Source organism: Euwallacea similis, chromosome 11 (assembly GCF_039881205.1).
Source record: "Euwallacea similis isolate ESF13 chromosome 11, ESF131.1, whole genome shotgun sequence".
NCBI classification, from domain to species: Eukaryota; Metazoa; Arthropoda; class Insecta; order Coleoptera; family Curculionidae; genus Euwallacea; species Euwallacea similis.
This window is the reverse complement of record NC_089619.1, coordinates 1,176,016-1,192,754: the sequence shown is the minus strand read 5'-3', so window position 1 is coordinate 1,192,754 and position 16,739 is coordinate 1,176,016. Positions and strand designations below refer to the sequence as shown.

Below are 16,739 nucleotides of genomic sequence, written 5' to 3'. Positions count from 1 at the left end.
GCAAAAGCTTCCTAAAAGAGCTATGGCCCTTCGAAGGTGACCCCCAAGAGATGCGGGATGGCGTGAGGATCCAGGGGAGGAATTTAAAATGTTTTATTGATTTTAAACTTAATTTTTTAAGCTTTGGTATCATTTCATACTTTTAATCAAAAATATAAATTTTGTTTTGTTAGACAATTTCACTATCCAATTTCAGCTTCTCACCTTGCAATGTTTCCTTTAAAACGGTATATCTCTTCAACCGTTCGTCCTACAACAATTTATCAAGAGTACCTTTTCTATGTAATTTTAGACAAGAAGTCATATTCCGATGTTAAATTGTCATAAAAGTTAAAGAATACAGGAATATGTTAAGTAAATATAGCTCTCTTTTGGTACAGCACGCAGTTAAGCACCCTTTGGGGGCCAAGTTTGAAAGGCCGTAGCTCCCCTAGAGACTTTTGCGGACCCACGTTTATACCAACTTTTCTTCATATTTTCGAATGTAAAATCAGTCCTTAAAATATGTCCCCCTATTTCATTTACACCTTATATAACCCGTAGTAGGACCTTTCTTAGCACACTTGCCAGCATTTATGCATACTTTTTGATGCTCAGCATCCATTCCCAAATCGGGTTGGCGTAAAGTAGCATCGATTGTACTACTTCGTGAAGAAGTAGAACTTTTTGTGTGGCTGGTCCCTTTGTCGCGGACATGATCCTTTGCAATTGTACTTTTTTTTACTTTTGTTACACATATCCGTTAGGTGTTGTGCATAACACAGGGTGAGTCAGAAAGAATGAGTCAATACTAAACTGGAGATATTAGGCACCAAAACATTGCGATTGAGCTTAATATCACTTATACTAATGTCACTGGTTTTAGATATACAACGTGTTCAAAGTTGAAATTTCGCAATAATAAAAAAAGTTTTGATAATATAAATCTGAAAAATAGTAATTTTAAGTTTCTTGGTGTGAGAATTACGAATTTTAAGCTTATTTTAACGTTGCTCATAGAGGATGCTAGTTTCATTATATTATTTGAGTAATTTAAAATATGTTTTTTTATCTGATGAACTATGCTTAAAACAAGTCGAGAATTTAAAAGAACGCTCAATTATACAGAGAAAATGTATTCTTGTTTAAGTCGTCTAAATCTATCGGTTTTTAAATTATTTGTATTTAAAAGGTTTGATGTATTTTGCTATGATTTTTTTTTAATTTTTTTTTCTTTTTCTTTTTCATCTTCATTCTCTTCAGGAGTTGTGACACAAGAAGCCACGAATATATTTAAAAGTAATAGTGAAATTTTGTATAACATTTAAAAACATTCAAGAAAGTGTATTTTAAAATGTATTGAGGTAGGCGGTGAGCACTTCCAACGTTTGATTTGAAGTTTGTCATTATCACTGTTACCAATAATTGTTATTGTTATTTATTGTTACTTTGATTACTTTTCCGTATCTTATAATTTTTTAAGAATAAAAAAATCACAGCAAAATACATTGAACCTTTTAAATGCAAATATATTAAACGATAGATTTAGACGACTTCAATAAGAGTACATTTTCTCTGTAAAATTGTGCGTTTTTTTAAAATTTCGACTTGTTTTAAGCATGACTCAATAGATAAAAATATATTTTTTAAATTACTTAAATAATACAATGAAATTAGCGCCTTTTAGGAGCAATGTCAAAATAAGATTAATATTCGTAACTTTCACACTAAAAAACATAAAACTACCAATTTTCAAATTTGTAGCATCAAAACTGTTAATTATTCACAAATTTCAGAAAAAAATTAAAACTTTCAACACGGTGTATATCTTAAACCTAAACTAGCAACATTGACATAAGCCAATGTCGAGTTCAATCACGATATTTTGGTGTCTAGTATATCCTGTTTAGTGTTGACCCATTCTTTCTGACTCAGCCTGTATAAATTGGAACCAAATGGGACGTCCAAGTATCTGATGGATTTGTTGGCACATACCGGAGCTAGAATTTTGCTAACTTTCTTAATCAACTTCGTATAAATGCGTTGAAAAACAATTAAATTTCCGTTAAAACGATATATCATGTCTCCGTGCCTAATCTGACACATTTCAGGAATACATGAAGTTTTGTATCTGGATTATTTCGGCATTTTTGCCGAAGGTGGCTGTGGATCGTCATGTTATTGGAAACAATTGAATATTCCTCTGCGCGTTGACGTCGTGTGGAAAATCTTTCGGCCAATCTAAAGCCGTCGACAAGCTACATTTTCCAAATTGAGCGTGAAAAGTTCAGTAGCTCGTCAGGTCAGTGGCGTAGTTAACGTCTACACTCCCAGGCAAAATTAAAAGATCAGTTCAATATTTCTTACCATTTTTACTTGGTGATATTATAAAGACACATTTTATTATCGTTCTTAGATTGTTAGATAAAATTGAAAATATACATTAAACACTAATTTTTCTATGTAAGACCAAAGAATAGTACACAAAGTGAACGAGCCAAAAATGACAAAATCACATTTCACAATAAACCGGATGATACATTTAAAAATTAATGGCCGGTTTTTTAATAAAAGAATTCATTATTATTCGAAATGCAAATAAACGGTAATATGTTTTGTTAAAATATTCTTCGTTATTTCATTTTATAAAGCAAAAATTATGTTTAATAACGATTTTTAGTTTTTTCAATTAATGTTACAAGTAACAATATAGCTTTTTCCGGTTATCGATATCACAGGAAGAAAAATTTGGAAATATCGAAGTGATCCTCTAAATTTGTCTGATAGTGTATACAGGGGGTTATTTAAGTACGTGGCCAACCTAAATTTTTTCCACAGAGTTTTTCAAGAGACAAAAAAAGTTGCATTTTTAGTTGTTTAATGCAAAAAATATATAAAAGTTTAAATAAGTCTGTGGCGCATAAACAACAATAATAACCATAAATAATATTGCCAAATTTTAACAAGAACGGCTAAAAGATTATGAAGATTTTTACGAAAAAACGACTTTTGAAAAAAGTTGACCATGTATCTCGAGAACGAAGGCTTAGCGGACCTATGTTTATATAAACTTTTCGGTTAAGAATCACTAGAAGAATCGCCCTTTAAAGTTTAGCCACATACTTAAATAACATCCTGTAGATGATAATGAAAGAGAAAATAATATCAAAATATTTCCAGTAAATAAAGAAATAGCTACAGTCATAATGGGTTGTGTTTGTCAAACACCCAAATTAAGATGTTGATGTATATTCAGGGTCGCCTAAGCTTGGTTTGCTATGATACCAGGATTACTTGATTGGTAGAGAACATGGAAAGCACTTTACTTTTCTAGTTTTCGTGAAAAATGCCGTTACGTGATTATAACCGGGATTTGTCTATATCTGAAAATGTGGAGCATTTGAAATATGCGTCTTCCTTGTAGATCAAGAATGTCGATTCAAGGAGGAAAATGCATAAAGTAATTGTTTTAAGCGCGTCAAACACTGAATTAAAAAAAGTACAAGTAACTTTAACGGCATCACGGAAGAAAATTCTAGTAATCAGGAAAAACTCAGTTTTTTTCCTTATCACTTGCCACCCATATACAAACGTTATGCATAACATTACTCGTCGCAATAAGCTAACCTATCAAGTCTTCAAAAACCGCATTCCTATGTTTATTTTGAAAGAAAATCTGAGAAACTGACGCTTAATTTTAACTCGTCCTTTCACGCATACACTACAACGAACGATATAAATCGTGACACTTGCTAACAAACCAACGGACGCTGTGAGTTCCCTAAATAACATCCAGGAAGCTTAAGAAGATTCCAGAAATAGTTCTACGTTCTTTCGGATTAATCTGAGCTTAATTATATAAGAATGGAATCCCCGAATTTATGCCTCAAATTTCCTGCTGCCGAAATGCAAATTGGGCTTTAAAAATGTTCCCTTCGGAGCTTTTTGTTTTTGTTTGGACGGTCCAGATTAAAAAGCTGCACAACGTTGTCTTATCTGATGCGTTTATGCAAAATTCCCGCCGGGCAAGACTGAAAGGCTTATGTTAATTACCTTTGAAAACAAGCGAAAAGACAAAAATGGATTAAAGCTCTGAGCGAGCTTTATTGAATTTCATCTCTTTTTAATAACATTTCCTCGTAAATTCTCTTGCAACCCAGTTCGAACGCATATTGAGTTGCAAAGTAGAACAACTGAGTTTAAGACACGTGTGTTTCTTTGCCGCATGTGCAACCGCAATCAAAAACTCTTACTCATAATTCACGCAATTCGTGTTTGCCTGATAAGGAACCAAGACTGAAATCTGAGACGTTTGGATGCCCTTTTTTAAATTAAAATAAAAGGAGAGTGGCAGATTAGAGCGAAAAGTCTGAGCGTGTTAAGTACGGTGCTAAAAAGTTGGAGTGTTCCCTTTGAGAGAAACTGTTTGAAGTATCGTCGCGACGTTGTGGAAAAATTCGCAATCTTAAAGGATTTACTCGGAAATGAGATATTTCCCAAGAGACAGATTTAAAAAATGTTTTGTGCTTTTTTGTTACAGAGTGTATGTCACCATCTTCTCGGAAGCCTCATTGAATTTCATTTGCGGTGAGCAAGGTCTCATCATCAGTGAATTAGTGTCATAAAGCACTGAGTTTCGACAAGAGAGAGACTTTTTGATGGAATCAAAAGTTAATTGCTCCCATAGTTCATTGTGTACGTTTCACGTTCATATTTTTATGAAAAAAATTGAAATGCAAATTGCACGAGTCACTCAGTATATTTTCCTTCCATTGAGTTCTAGCCCTCTAGAGCCGATTCTTATTACGGGGGCTGCTGTGTTAGGCCGGGAAGCTGGGAAGAAAATTCCGAAAGCTATAGGAACGCGTAACAATATGTACCCAGCTCCTTCGTAACAATTCAAATCCTTTTAAGTACCTACAAGCGCAAAGTAAGACTCACAAAGCCACTTATTAATTCTGTAAAATGAACCAGAGGTAAGCCCATCAGTGCTAAATGATGCTATTTCTGCTAATTCCATAATACTTACAAATGGCTAACTCGCTGCCAAATTATACGCTCATACGCTTACTGTCTACAACTTCATATTTTCCAGTTACCTGGCAGGATAATTTAATCCCCCGAAATCCAAGGGAGTCACGGATTTAAATTATGAGACACGTACGTATAACTCACTTTCTATACTGCAAAGGAAAAAATGCTATGTGCCCGGAGATGAAAGCATTCAAATCGAAACTATTTAACCAAAAAAAGGCTAAATCTCGCAAGTGATTCTCACTGAATTGATCCAATATTTGATATTCGTCGGAGAGTCACAGCTGTCCAATGAACGTGTTCAACATCAGTCGGGACAGCCTGAGATTTCGGAACTGACAGGACATTGTTGCGTACTGGGTGGTTTTCTTGTACAAAAGCCAGTTTAAACTTTTGCCTTAGTCAAAATTGAAGGCATCGAATAAACGTCAACTTTGGAAATATTTATGCGCTTAGAAGCGCAAATTAATGTTTCGCTGAGGACCCTCATGTGGTACTGCATTTGGATTAGTAATGAAAAAGAACTTAAATTCCATCTGTGCGTCCAAAAATTTCCCCTTATCCGAAACTATTGCACCTACTGCTGGACAGTCTGGAAAGGACTCAGTCTCTCAGTAGCTGTACCTCATATCAAATTTTCTAGCTGGAAAAAAGCGCTGTGTAGTAAGAAATATTTTTCTAAATCACCACATAACTCAAATAATTACAAATAGGATCATATTAATCTACTACAAGCTCCTTATAAAACGGTGTAAAACCGACTACGATTAGTATTAAAACCCCTCCCCTAATTACAAACTCCGAGCGGCAAATTGAGATCTTACTTCCAGATACGTTTGGACATCTTAACAGAAACATAGACCTTTTACGGCAGTACCATCAATACATTAACATTAAATAACAATCAAATCACATGGAATTAAATTGATAAAATTAATTTGGCTTAATGAGTGGATTACACGGTGCATTTATTAGCATAATTACTCACTTTCCTGGGTTAATGGTTCTTAAAACGCTGCAACATAGACTTTAGGCGATGATAATGGTATGGGTGCTCCTTTAGATGACAATAATCTTCCGGATGCCTTCGACACATTAAAATTATTATTGTGGTTGAAAAGTTTGATTGTTTTTGGTTCAGGTAATATCGTAGCTATAGCTGAGATGAAATAATCTTGATGCAAATTAGCTGCTCTAGTGCCCATTCAAGGAAATTTCTTTAAGTGTAGTATTTTTATTATCAATTGAAACTGGGAGAAAACCTCTTATCGGTAAATATTAAAGGAAGTCAGGACATAGGCATAACAAAAACTTTTTATTTTAATTATTATAACAAATAAGTTTAGTAGGTACACATTATTTTTTAATTAAGTTTAAACACAGGTTTCATCATTGTCATCATCAGTGGAGAAACTATTGATGCTCGGTTGAATGATTATTGAGGCAAGTGACCCATGATATTCATTTTCTTTTTGTAAAATGTGAGCTACACAGTTTTTTCACACTATATTGTTTAATTCACTTATCACCTGCCGAACATTTTCCAAAATTGCCCCACTTAAAGTTGGTGACTTATTTATTTTTAATATATTATTTATCAGTTAAATACATTTTTTTGAAATTTAAAGACTTGTCGAATATTTCTTTTTTTGTTGTTTTTTTTTCTGGAATATGCATATTTTATCGCTCTTAATTATCTCCTGTTTCTTCACTCCATTATTAAGGATCTTAACTACTAAACGGAAACGATAAAGGGCGCTGTCCGTTACAATGTCTGAATTAGGGGAGATGTTTGGTAGTAGTTGTTCAGAGAACCATTTTTCGAATAGTTGAGCAGTCATGTCCTCATGGTAATCAGCAGAGGATTGGCTAATATTTTCAGTGGACAACAACAAGCCCTTTGGCACAAATCCATTTTCACTGCCAGCGTGCAGAATAATAATTCATTTGTCTCTCGAACATGAAGTACCTCAACTGCCACTTTTTGAATTATCTGCCCAACTATATTTAATCACATCGTGAGTGTCGAACCATGTTTCATCTAAATAGACTATTGATATTCCTAAATGTCGATACTCCCTAATTTTACGTAAATATTCTCTCCGCAAACTAACTGTTCGCTGTGACTCCATTACCACCATTCCATTATCAATTTATTTATATTTAAAGCCGCAGTCCATCATGACGGCTCGAAATGTTGCCAATTAGTTATAATTTTAATGTCAGTAGTCTTTTAGCTTTTCTTGAATCGTTTCTATTCTAGGTACCGTATTTTCTTTATAAAAATTATAAATAATTCTTCGAATAACTTCTCTCCCGCTATCATCGATTTGTTAAAATTTTCAAAAAGTCCCTTTTTTGTTAAAGCTATAACGTTTTCTTCTTTAATGACTCATTAAATCATTGACAATAATAATTTAGTTATTTCGCTTATTCTTGTTATAATCCTTTTAACCGATTGGTGCTTGTTTTCTTTCTTTAAGCAATTATAAATATTTAAAACGAAACATTGACACTGCATATGTAAGTCTTTGTTTTTGAAATCATTACTATCCTCTGCAGGATTCACATTTCTTTTATTTTCCAAATAGTCTTCAAAGAGTCTCCAAGAAGCCATATCTACCAAATCAATACGTTCGTAATAATACAATTGATTCTATAAAAATTATACATATAAAACTACGAGTAATTTAATTTAACTATGTAACACCATAAATGGGCAACAAAAATACAATTTTTATCTCCCTTTGTCGACGCCACTGGCTCCAGCTTATTTACACATACGAGTACCAGTTTCCATGTAGAGTGGCGGCACACCTCAAATATTCGTCGTTTCGCAACCCATACCAAGACAATATTCATTTTGGTCCATTGGCTTAGGCCTTCGAAATGCTACAGGGCCCCGTCACTAAATAGTAGAGGAAGCTTAGCGGTTATGATTTCTTTTTTCATCGTGACATTTTTTATCATTCCTTCCATGGGCGAGGTTGTGAACTAATATTAAAAATATGAAAAGGTGTACAACTTTACTTCAGCAATTTTTTTTCGAAATTCGAGGCTTTATTGTAAAAAATGGGTATATAATATTTGTGATTCAAAGTATTGTTCCTTGCTGGTAATTACTTTCTCCTATCTTTCGAGCAGCACACGAATTCCCATTAGAAAAACTAGTAATCTTTTGAAGCAATCCATGAATCGAGCCAACTTTTTAATTCTTCATGAGACCGGAAGTGCTGGTCAGCCTGACCATGTGATCCAAACAAGTGATAGTCAGAAGGAGTAACGCCTGGAGAAAACGGCGAGTAGGGTAGGACATTTCATTTTAACGTTTCCAAGTATGTCTTGAACACTTTCGCAACATGGGATAGAGCAACGTCATGCTGCAAAATCACTTTAACATGTCTCCTGATGTATTGCGGCGGTTTGTCTTCTAAGTCTCGGCTCAAACTTAAACTCCCAATGATCGTGCCAATTTTTCTTGACTTTGACACGAGTCTTCATTAAGTAATACCTCCAATTTTGTATCTTCGAAAACCGTCTTTCTTCCACCGCCATGCCGGACTTCGATATAAAAATCACTGTTTTTGAAGCATTAAAACCACTCACGACACGTTCTTTCACTAATAGCGGCTACCACGAGCATTTAAAAACATTTGTTGAGCCTTAGTCACAGATTTCTTCACATTAAAGCAGAAAATTAAAACCTCCTGAAAATGACGAGAATTTGGCACATAAACTACCATTTTCAATCAAGAATAACTTTATGATGCAAATACAAATCGACTAATATTTCTATGAGGTTATATTAACAGCTGCCCAAGTTTACTGCAAGATATTTATGATGTATTTGTTTCGACCATTACTTACCGTTAAAGCCGTCTTTTACAATTTCAAGCATTTCTTAGACTCTTTACATTTCCTTAAATACGTTTTTCAAAACATTCAATCCCACAAACACTCGCAGTCATTTTGTGCGACGCTACGGAAAGCAAAGCTATCATAAAAATTAAATATTGCTGGAAGATAAGACCAGGGCCTCCAAGTTCAAAATAAATCCAGCTTTGGCCCGCTTCCTCTAGGATGCAAATCTTGCGAGTTTACTAATAGCCGTGGTCGACATCATTAAGCTTAGGCTAATATTACTTCTCGCTACAGAGCATAAGCAGGCCGAAATGGGAATGGGTTTGTTCGTTTTGGAGCCAAATGCAAGATTAGGATAAGCCAGTCTTGTCCATGCGAAGGTTTAGCATTTTGTGTTGGATGAAGTGGTGCATATTCCGGTCAGCTATACTGGGTGTTCCTAAATATCATCCACATTCGGAAGGGGGTCATTCTTTAGTTTATTTCATGACTAAAAGTTCATATAAACATACGTAGTATGTAGGTTCGCAAACGCCTCGCTACCTATCTACAGAACGATCAAATTAAAAAAAAAAAAAGTTAATACGTCGATGAGTTATGAAATCGAATATTAGATGTATTTGAAACCGTAGGAAATACTCCGAGGGTATTCGTAACAGTACAGGCATTAGTGAGAAAGGCGGACACATGTGAAACGGCTAGAGCAGGTCACTTTCAATAGTTGCTGTAACGTAGTTTCTTTAACGTTATTATTATTGTTATTTAGATTATTATTTAGGGTCATTTAATTTTTAACGGGTAGTGCCAAATAACTTCTCAAAATTCTTAAAAATAGAGAATTAGCTATAATAAATAACTGCTTGTCCATAATAAATTTTAATTTAATCTGACGAATTACAGAAAATCGTTTTTTATTATTTTTTTCAATAACCGACGCAGATACGGAAAAACTACAAGAGATCAAAGAATTTCTAAATATAATAAAATAGTTATTTTATAGTTGAGGATCTCCCAGCAGTGCACCGCGAAAAAGTTCAGGGCAAAAAAAGCAGACGTGACCCCTGAAAAAATATTACCCTGTATATTATCAAAACTATTTGACATACCCAATGATGTAAAGCCTATATCATAAACTATATTCCTAATTTTAGCTAAATATTTCAAAAACTGCAGGAGCTATAGAGAAAAAACTGAAAATGTTATGAAATTTGAACACCCTGTAGATCGGTAACGATGCGTTTGCGAACTTGTGGTTATATGAACTTTTAGTTATGAAATAAACTAAAGAATTTCCCCACTACGTATATACATGATATCTAGGAACACCCTGTATAAAAGGAATTTTTATAATAGATTCTGAGAGGTACTGATACAGTGTGTCCGCGGATAAAGTGCACAAGAGGAAAAAAACCTTTATTATTCATTTTACGACAAAAAGTCATTGTTAATAAAAAGTTCTGCTGTTGAGAAAATGAGTTTACAATATAAACATTTTAAATTAGATGTACAGAGTGTTAATAAATTAGGAAAACATAAAAATGCTTCAAGATAGAAGTACCATTATTTATTATTTTTAACAAAAAATGTATGAAACAAAGTTAAACTAACAAAAAATCTAAATACAAATTTTGGAACGAAAATTCGTTTTTGTAAAAGTGGAACAATAGCATTGGTTTAATGCAATTATTTACATTTAACAAATAAATTAAGATAGTCGATTATATGACGTGATATTTACGTCACTATCCATAACAATATCTTATTTAATATTGACTAGTATTTTGATTTTGTGACAGCATTTTCAAAAATGTTCAGCAAAGAAAAACGTATTTATTTAATACAACGTTACGGTATTGGAAATGTGCCTTTTCGATATGCTATAAATCTTTTCTATGAAAAATTTCCTAATACGTCTGTATCGAAAGAAACATTGAGGAAATTAGTAAAAAAAATTAATGAAACTGGATCAGTGATGAATGTGAAGAAATCTAAGAAAACATACGACGAAAATGACGCACTTACATTATTAGCAATAGGGTCACTTTTAGATAACCTGAAATTATCTTTAAGGAAGTGTGCAGAAATAGTGGATTTAAGTAAAAGTGAATTACATCCAATTTTTAAGGAAAACAAAATTAAACTTTTGAAGTCAAAGCTCCAGCATACACTTAAACCTGAAAATGAAGAGATACGTTTTAGTCTTTTATTTATGGATAGGTGAAAACTGTCTTGAAAAAAAGAGAGTTAACAGATTTATTTTTTTTTACCGATGAATCTACATTTTGCACAAACGGGCACGTATCTTCCCAAAATAGTCGTCATTAGGCTTTCGAGAATCTTAATTATGTAATAAACAAACGAAGTCAATGTTACAAAAAAGTTAATGTATGGTGTGGAATTTTTTTGGATCAAATCATTGGTCCACATTTTTTAGATGGAAATTTAAACCAGCACGTGTATTAGAACATTTTGGAAACATTTGCTTTACCATTTCTTCATAATTTAGAGCCAGAAGTACGTAATAACATCTTTTGGCCACAAGACGGATGTCCTGCTAATTGCATAGTTTTAGTCAGATAATGGTTACATAATCATTTTGGCATAAGGTGGATAGGGAGGTTTGGCCCGATCCATTATCCAAATAGGTCGCCTGACCTTTCTTTGTTAGACTTTTTTCTATGGGGTGCCTTAAAACAAAAGGTTTATACGAATGATCTACCATATAATAGGGAAGTACTAAAAGAGCGCATACAGGAAACAATAGATGAACTAAATATGTCACGAATTATTGATAAAGTGTATGGTAAATTTATTAAGTTAGCAGAAAAGGTGCGTCGAGGTGGGAGGCAGTTCTGTTAAATCATTTTTAACTATGTAGTTTAATTTAATACTTTCGAATTTTCATTCCAAAATTTGTATTCGATTTTTTGTTAGTTCAACTTTGTTTCATACATTTTTTGTTAAAAATAATAAATAATAGTATTTCTATCTAGAAGCATTTTTATGTTTTCTTAATTTATTAAAACCCTGTATATCTAATCTAAAATATTTATATTGTAAACTCATTTCTTCAACAAGTAGAACTTTTTATTAAGAATTATTTTTTGCCGTAAAATGAATAATAAAGATTTTTTCCTCTTGTACACTCCATTCGCGGACACACTGTATATTGGACTTTTTTTATATTGCCGAAGCTGCTGATCCTGGAGTTCTAGAGATATATTCAGAGTTCAAAGACTTTCTTTGGGGGTAGCACAGAGCCAATCTCGTTATTAAAAAAAAAAAAAAATCATGAGGTCACAACTATGGCACGTGTCAATAAAAATAAGGGCCGGTATCGTTAAAATCCAACGTATTTCTGCATTTTGCACAGGGCGTGTTCCAGAGACAGTTTTCATATAGAATCGTTACGTTACGGATTCATTCGCCAGGAAAGAGCATAGAATAAGAAAAGACCGTTGCAGGTTAGGGTGTTGTTGACATGAGATCCTTTACTTGTTCCTTTGTAAGAGAAATCACAAAACCTTTAATTGTGAAAAAAGGCTTTGCCAGCAGTAATTCGAATATAAGAGATTAAAGAACTGACTTAAGAGACTTTGTATCTCTTACGGTTTCGGAAATTCCCAAACAGTGGTTCTTTCTCCTCGACATTCCGTATACATTTCATCTTGTAGACACAATGTAAAATGTTAAGGGCGGCTGGTTTCAACTAAATTGGCTAATGGCAAGTTTCATTTTGCTTCAGAGCAGTTCTCCCTTTATTTAAGGAGATAGCAACAGGTCACTTCTGACCAGCCTAAGAAACTTCATTGTTTAGATTAGAAAGGATTTGTTCTGGACATTTCCTAGGTTTCAAAGGGCGGATTCCAAAGCTTAACACCCTTTAATTACAGTAGCATCAAGTTGCCGTTAGAACGGCAACTTAATGGCTGATGGAAGAGCACTTGTAATTCCCAATTCCTGATAGCCAATAGAAGAAAAGTTATTATTCTTCTAAATATGAGTTAATTCGGGGGAGTTTCTGTTTGCTTCGAAATAGGCCACCTTATACAATATTGCATTGTTTCTATTCGCTGTTTAATGCAATGGTAAATGCCCTAGATGCCCTAGGAAAACATCAACATAAGCATATCCCAACGGCCTCAGGGGAACAGTACACCGATTAAATTCGATTTTCCTTCATATAGGGTGATTCATTAAAAATGGCACAACCGAAAGCTGAGATACTACAAGTCAAACGGTGACGATTGGAGAAAATATGCTTTATGCGAAAGTAGATGGTATATATGTTGACAGGGTCAGGCTGTTGAAAGTTAAAATTTTAATTTATTTTTTGCCATTATTCTGAAAATATCTAGGGTAGACAATTACTTTAAATCATTATTACATATATTATTTGTTTAATTTTGTGTATTCTAGAAAACGAGCATACACTTGGTTTCTTTCGCTTTTAATTACTTGTATTATATTATCAAATTCAAACTTAGTGTTCGTTAAATAGATTTTTCTTGAAAACGGACCGAAATATCGATATGAAACAAGAATACATAAAGAATGGAAAAATGGTTGCTTTTTCAGATTTTGAATCAAACATCATGTTAGACATACAGGGTAAAAAGTTATTAATTATAAATTCTGTAAAATTGATCGTAAGCGGCGTCCTTTATTAGCAACGAGAATTGCAAAACAGATCTCATTCGTCACCTAAAAAACATAACTTTACTAATTTTCAAGCGTCTAACCTAGATATTTTCAGAATAATGGAAACAAAGACAATTAAAATTTTAATTTTCAACACCCTATATATATCCGAAACTATTAATTTTCGGATAAGGCACATTTCTTCCAATCGTCATTATCCAGCTTTCGGTTGTCACATTGTTTATGAATTACCCCGCATATGCGAAAGCGCTTCGATTTCGCGATAGAGTGTTCGCACATCGGCAAACAGCTCCTTTTCAAGTGAGAGATCTGTCGCAGGCATCTTTTTATCTCAAATACTCTGTATTTATAGAAAATTACCTTTTGGGCTTTCACCCTGTGTAAATGATGCTGGCAGCTCGAAGGAATCTTGCTCACCAGTTGATGGTGTCAGGAATAGCCAAACAATGGCCACTGGCAGAGCACGACTTATCCTGAAAGAAAAGTACAAATTGGAGTGATTATTAGAGGAATTAGTCATATACATTTTTTTGGTAATAGGTATTGCGCACTTGATACAGGCAGTTTTGATTGATTGTTTCAATGATTAATCTAATAATGTATTGAAGAATAATTGGAGCCATATTCAATGTTTGAATTTCAGTTCCTCTCGATCTCAGTGTCATTATGCCGATGAAAATTAACTGAGAGAAAACCTATTTCTCATTTACAAATGAGCTAATATTCGTGATTTACTTGGGCAAAATCTCAAGAAAATAATTATCATGTATGTCCCAAAAATTTGATTGTATTTCCGTCGTAAATTGCCGTAAAAGGTGTTAAGACTTTTACCACCATTCAGAAGGAATTCCTTTTATTTTCAATTATCTCAACACCTAAAATTTACGTAGGAAGGAATAAAGATTATTACCTTAGGAAATGGTTGTTAGGAATCCCTGTAAATTCCAAATTGTTTACTACCTACTTAACATCCACGGGAGAAATCGACCCAACAAGACAAATGCCTTTTAAAGTGTTAATAAAACAGACTTTATGGGACACTAGGGCGTACATAAATAAACACTACAGTTTTTTGTAAGTAGTAATACTAAAGAAAACAAACAGGCGAAAAAAACATGAAATAACAAAGGCAAGTTTAATGAACTTATGTAAGCCACATGCTGAGAGCTGTGAGATTTTACAATAATTAGGTATTATCAGTATTATTACGTTGGTCTGCGTATGTGTACATAATTAGCATGTAAGCAACAGCAAATCAGCTGGAACGAGTCCCATTAAAGAGAAACAAGAAAGTAATTGGTAGTAGTAAAAATAAATTGCAAACCTAATGATAGTCATTAGTTGTAAACATACAATTCTGAGATTTCAACGAACGCAAACGTATTGACATAATCCACTCCTGTTGTAGCAAAGACTAGAGGTGCATCCCTCAAAGTGAAATATGGGCCATAAATAGTAACAATTTCACGCCCCATCGCGATTGAGTTTCCATGTCAAATGTTCAGAGTTGGCTTTAATCTATTTTGTGCTTTTGCCTGGCCATAAATACCAAGGTGTAAAACACGATTCGCGTTTCACTACGAGAAGCTAATCCTACATGATGCGCCATCTATATTATTCATTTGACAGTTCCCGATGGATCACTATGATGCAGTTTCGAGCATTGTCATTGCGCAGGCAAGATTTTTAATGACCCCCCATGACGATTAAATTAGCATCGTCGTGGGTTTCAACTATTTATTTGCAATACTTTGAGCTCTGCATAATGCCTTTTCATCACTTGGTCGTACTAAATCAATCCGACGCAACTCTTTATGCATGTCAAGTTCCGCACCACAAAAAACCTGGAGACTTGTCGTCAAGTACGTATTTCAACCCGCTTGTTGATGAATTATTAATCAGCAGCTCCATAACTGAAAGCGTATCAATATCCCTTATGAATTTCAATGAATTCGCTTTGATTATTCGTCTTTTGGAAATCTGTATCATATTAGCTAAAGAAAGAAATCTTGATAAATCAAACTGTAACTTAATTGCATCTCCGACAAAGATAAGGGCCTGAGTTTGTAATTGCCTGAATTAGCTTTCAGGCTCTCACAATTGCCGGCTGAAATGAGCTTTCATTAGCAGTTGATAAAGTCCCGGATAGTGTAACAAAAGAAAAGTATAGGGCTTGCTTTTGCGTCATCAGTGAGACAAAAGGCTTAAATTTTTTCATCGCCTCTAGACTGAAACTTTGATTGCTTTTAGATGATGAAGCCTCAGATGAACACATTTAATTACATTACGAAAGAAGACAAGACCGATTCAAGACGACATTGCAAAAAAATATACCGAGTCAATTTTATAGTTCAGTAAAATATAATATATATTAAAATAAATATAATGCATCAAAAAGCTTTGGTTTATACAGGCTGTCTCATAAAGAACGTGCGAAGCTATAACTCAGTTATTTTTGAACAGATTTTAATTAACTAAAAATCAAATAAAATGATATTGTTCAGGCTACTAAATAACGTCAAACTTGATTTTTTTAGAACTCAACTTCTTCTGTTTCAGGCGTGAACTTCCGAATTTTTTCTCATTATTCGATAGAAAGTAATTTTCTGAATTTAATGATGTATGATAAATTAATGTTAAAACAATTTTTAACTGAAAAAACTTGAAAAAAATAATTTTTTTGAGTAGTAATACATTTCCTTGAATATTAAAAATGGGATTTTTCTTCGGCATTTAACAATATATTTATCCGTAGTTTACACAAAATATTATTTCTAAAGATATTGCTCAAATTGACTTCCAACATGTACACATAATTGACATTTTTGATTACACCATGCGTAGCATTATAATAGCATTTGACGAAATTTCCTGGCAAGCGTTTATAATTTTTTGACTTAAAATATCGACATTTTCATGCTGAGTAACAGACTTGAAAGTAGTTCCACGGCCAAAAATCTAGCGGAAAAAGGTCTGGTGAACTAGCCGACCGTTTTATTTTCACTTTATCTTTTATCTCCACGGTGCCCGGCATCTTTGCACAGGATAATACAATAGGATAAGATGGGATAAAATACAGATGATCACAGAACAGCACAGACGGCCTTATGATGAGACACGTGGCTACATCACTCGTATTGTTTAAATTTTTCAATCTTTTTCAGATAAAAATCGTTTTAATATTAACTCGTTACACACTATCG

The 16,739-nt window shown here is 33.7% G+C and overlaps 1 protein-coding gene across 7 annotated transcripts in view; it reads right to left on the bottom strand.

Moving 5' to 3' along the window:
• The window catches only part of Mp (Multiplexin), a 209,594-nt gene that overhangs the window by 159,944 nt on the left and 32,911 nt on the right, over positions 1 to 16,739 (bottom strand). For all 7 annotated transcript variants that reach the window (XM_066394763.1, XM_066394766.1, XM_066394767.1 and 4 more), the window contains exon 2: positions 13,897 to 14,009. In XM_066394763.1, the coding sequence (XP_066250860.1) occupies positions 13,897 to 14,009 (113 nt within the window). The remainder of the gene's footprint in view (positions 1 to 13,896; positions 14,010 to 16,739) is intronic.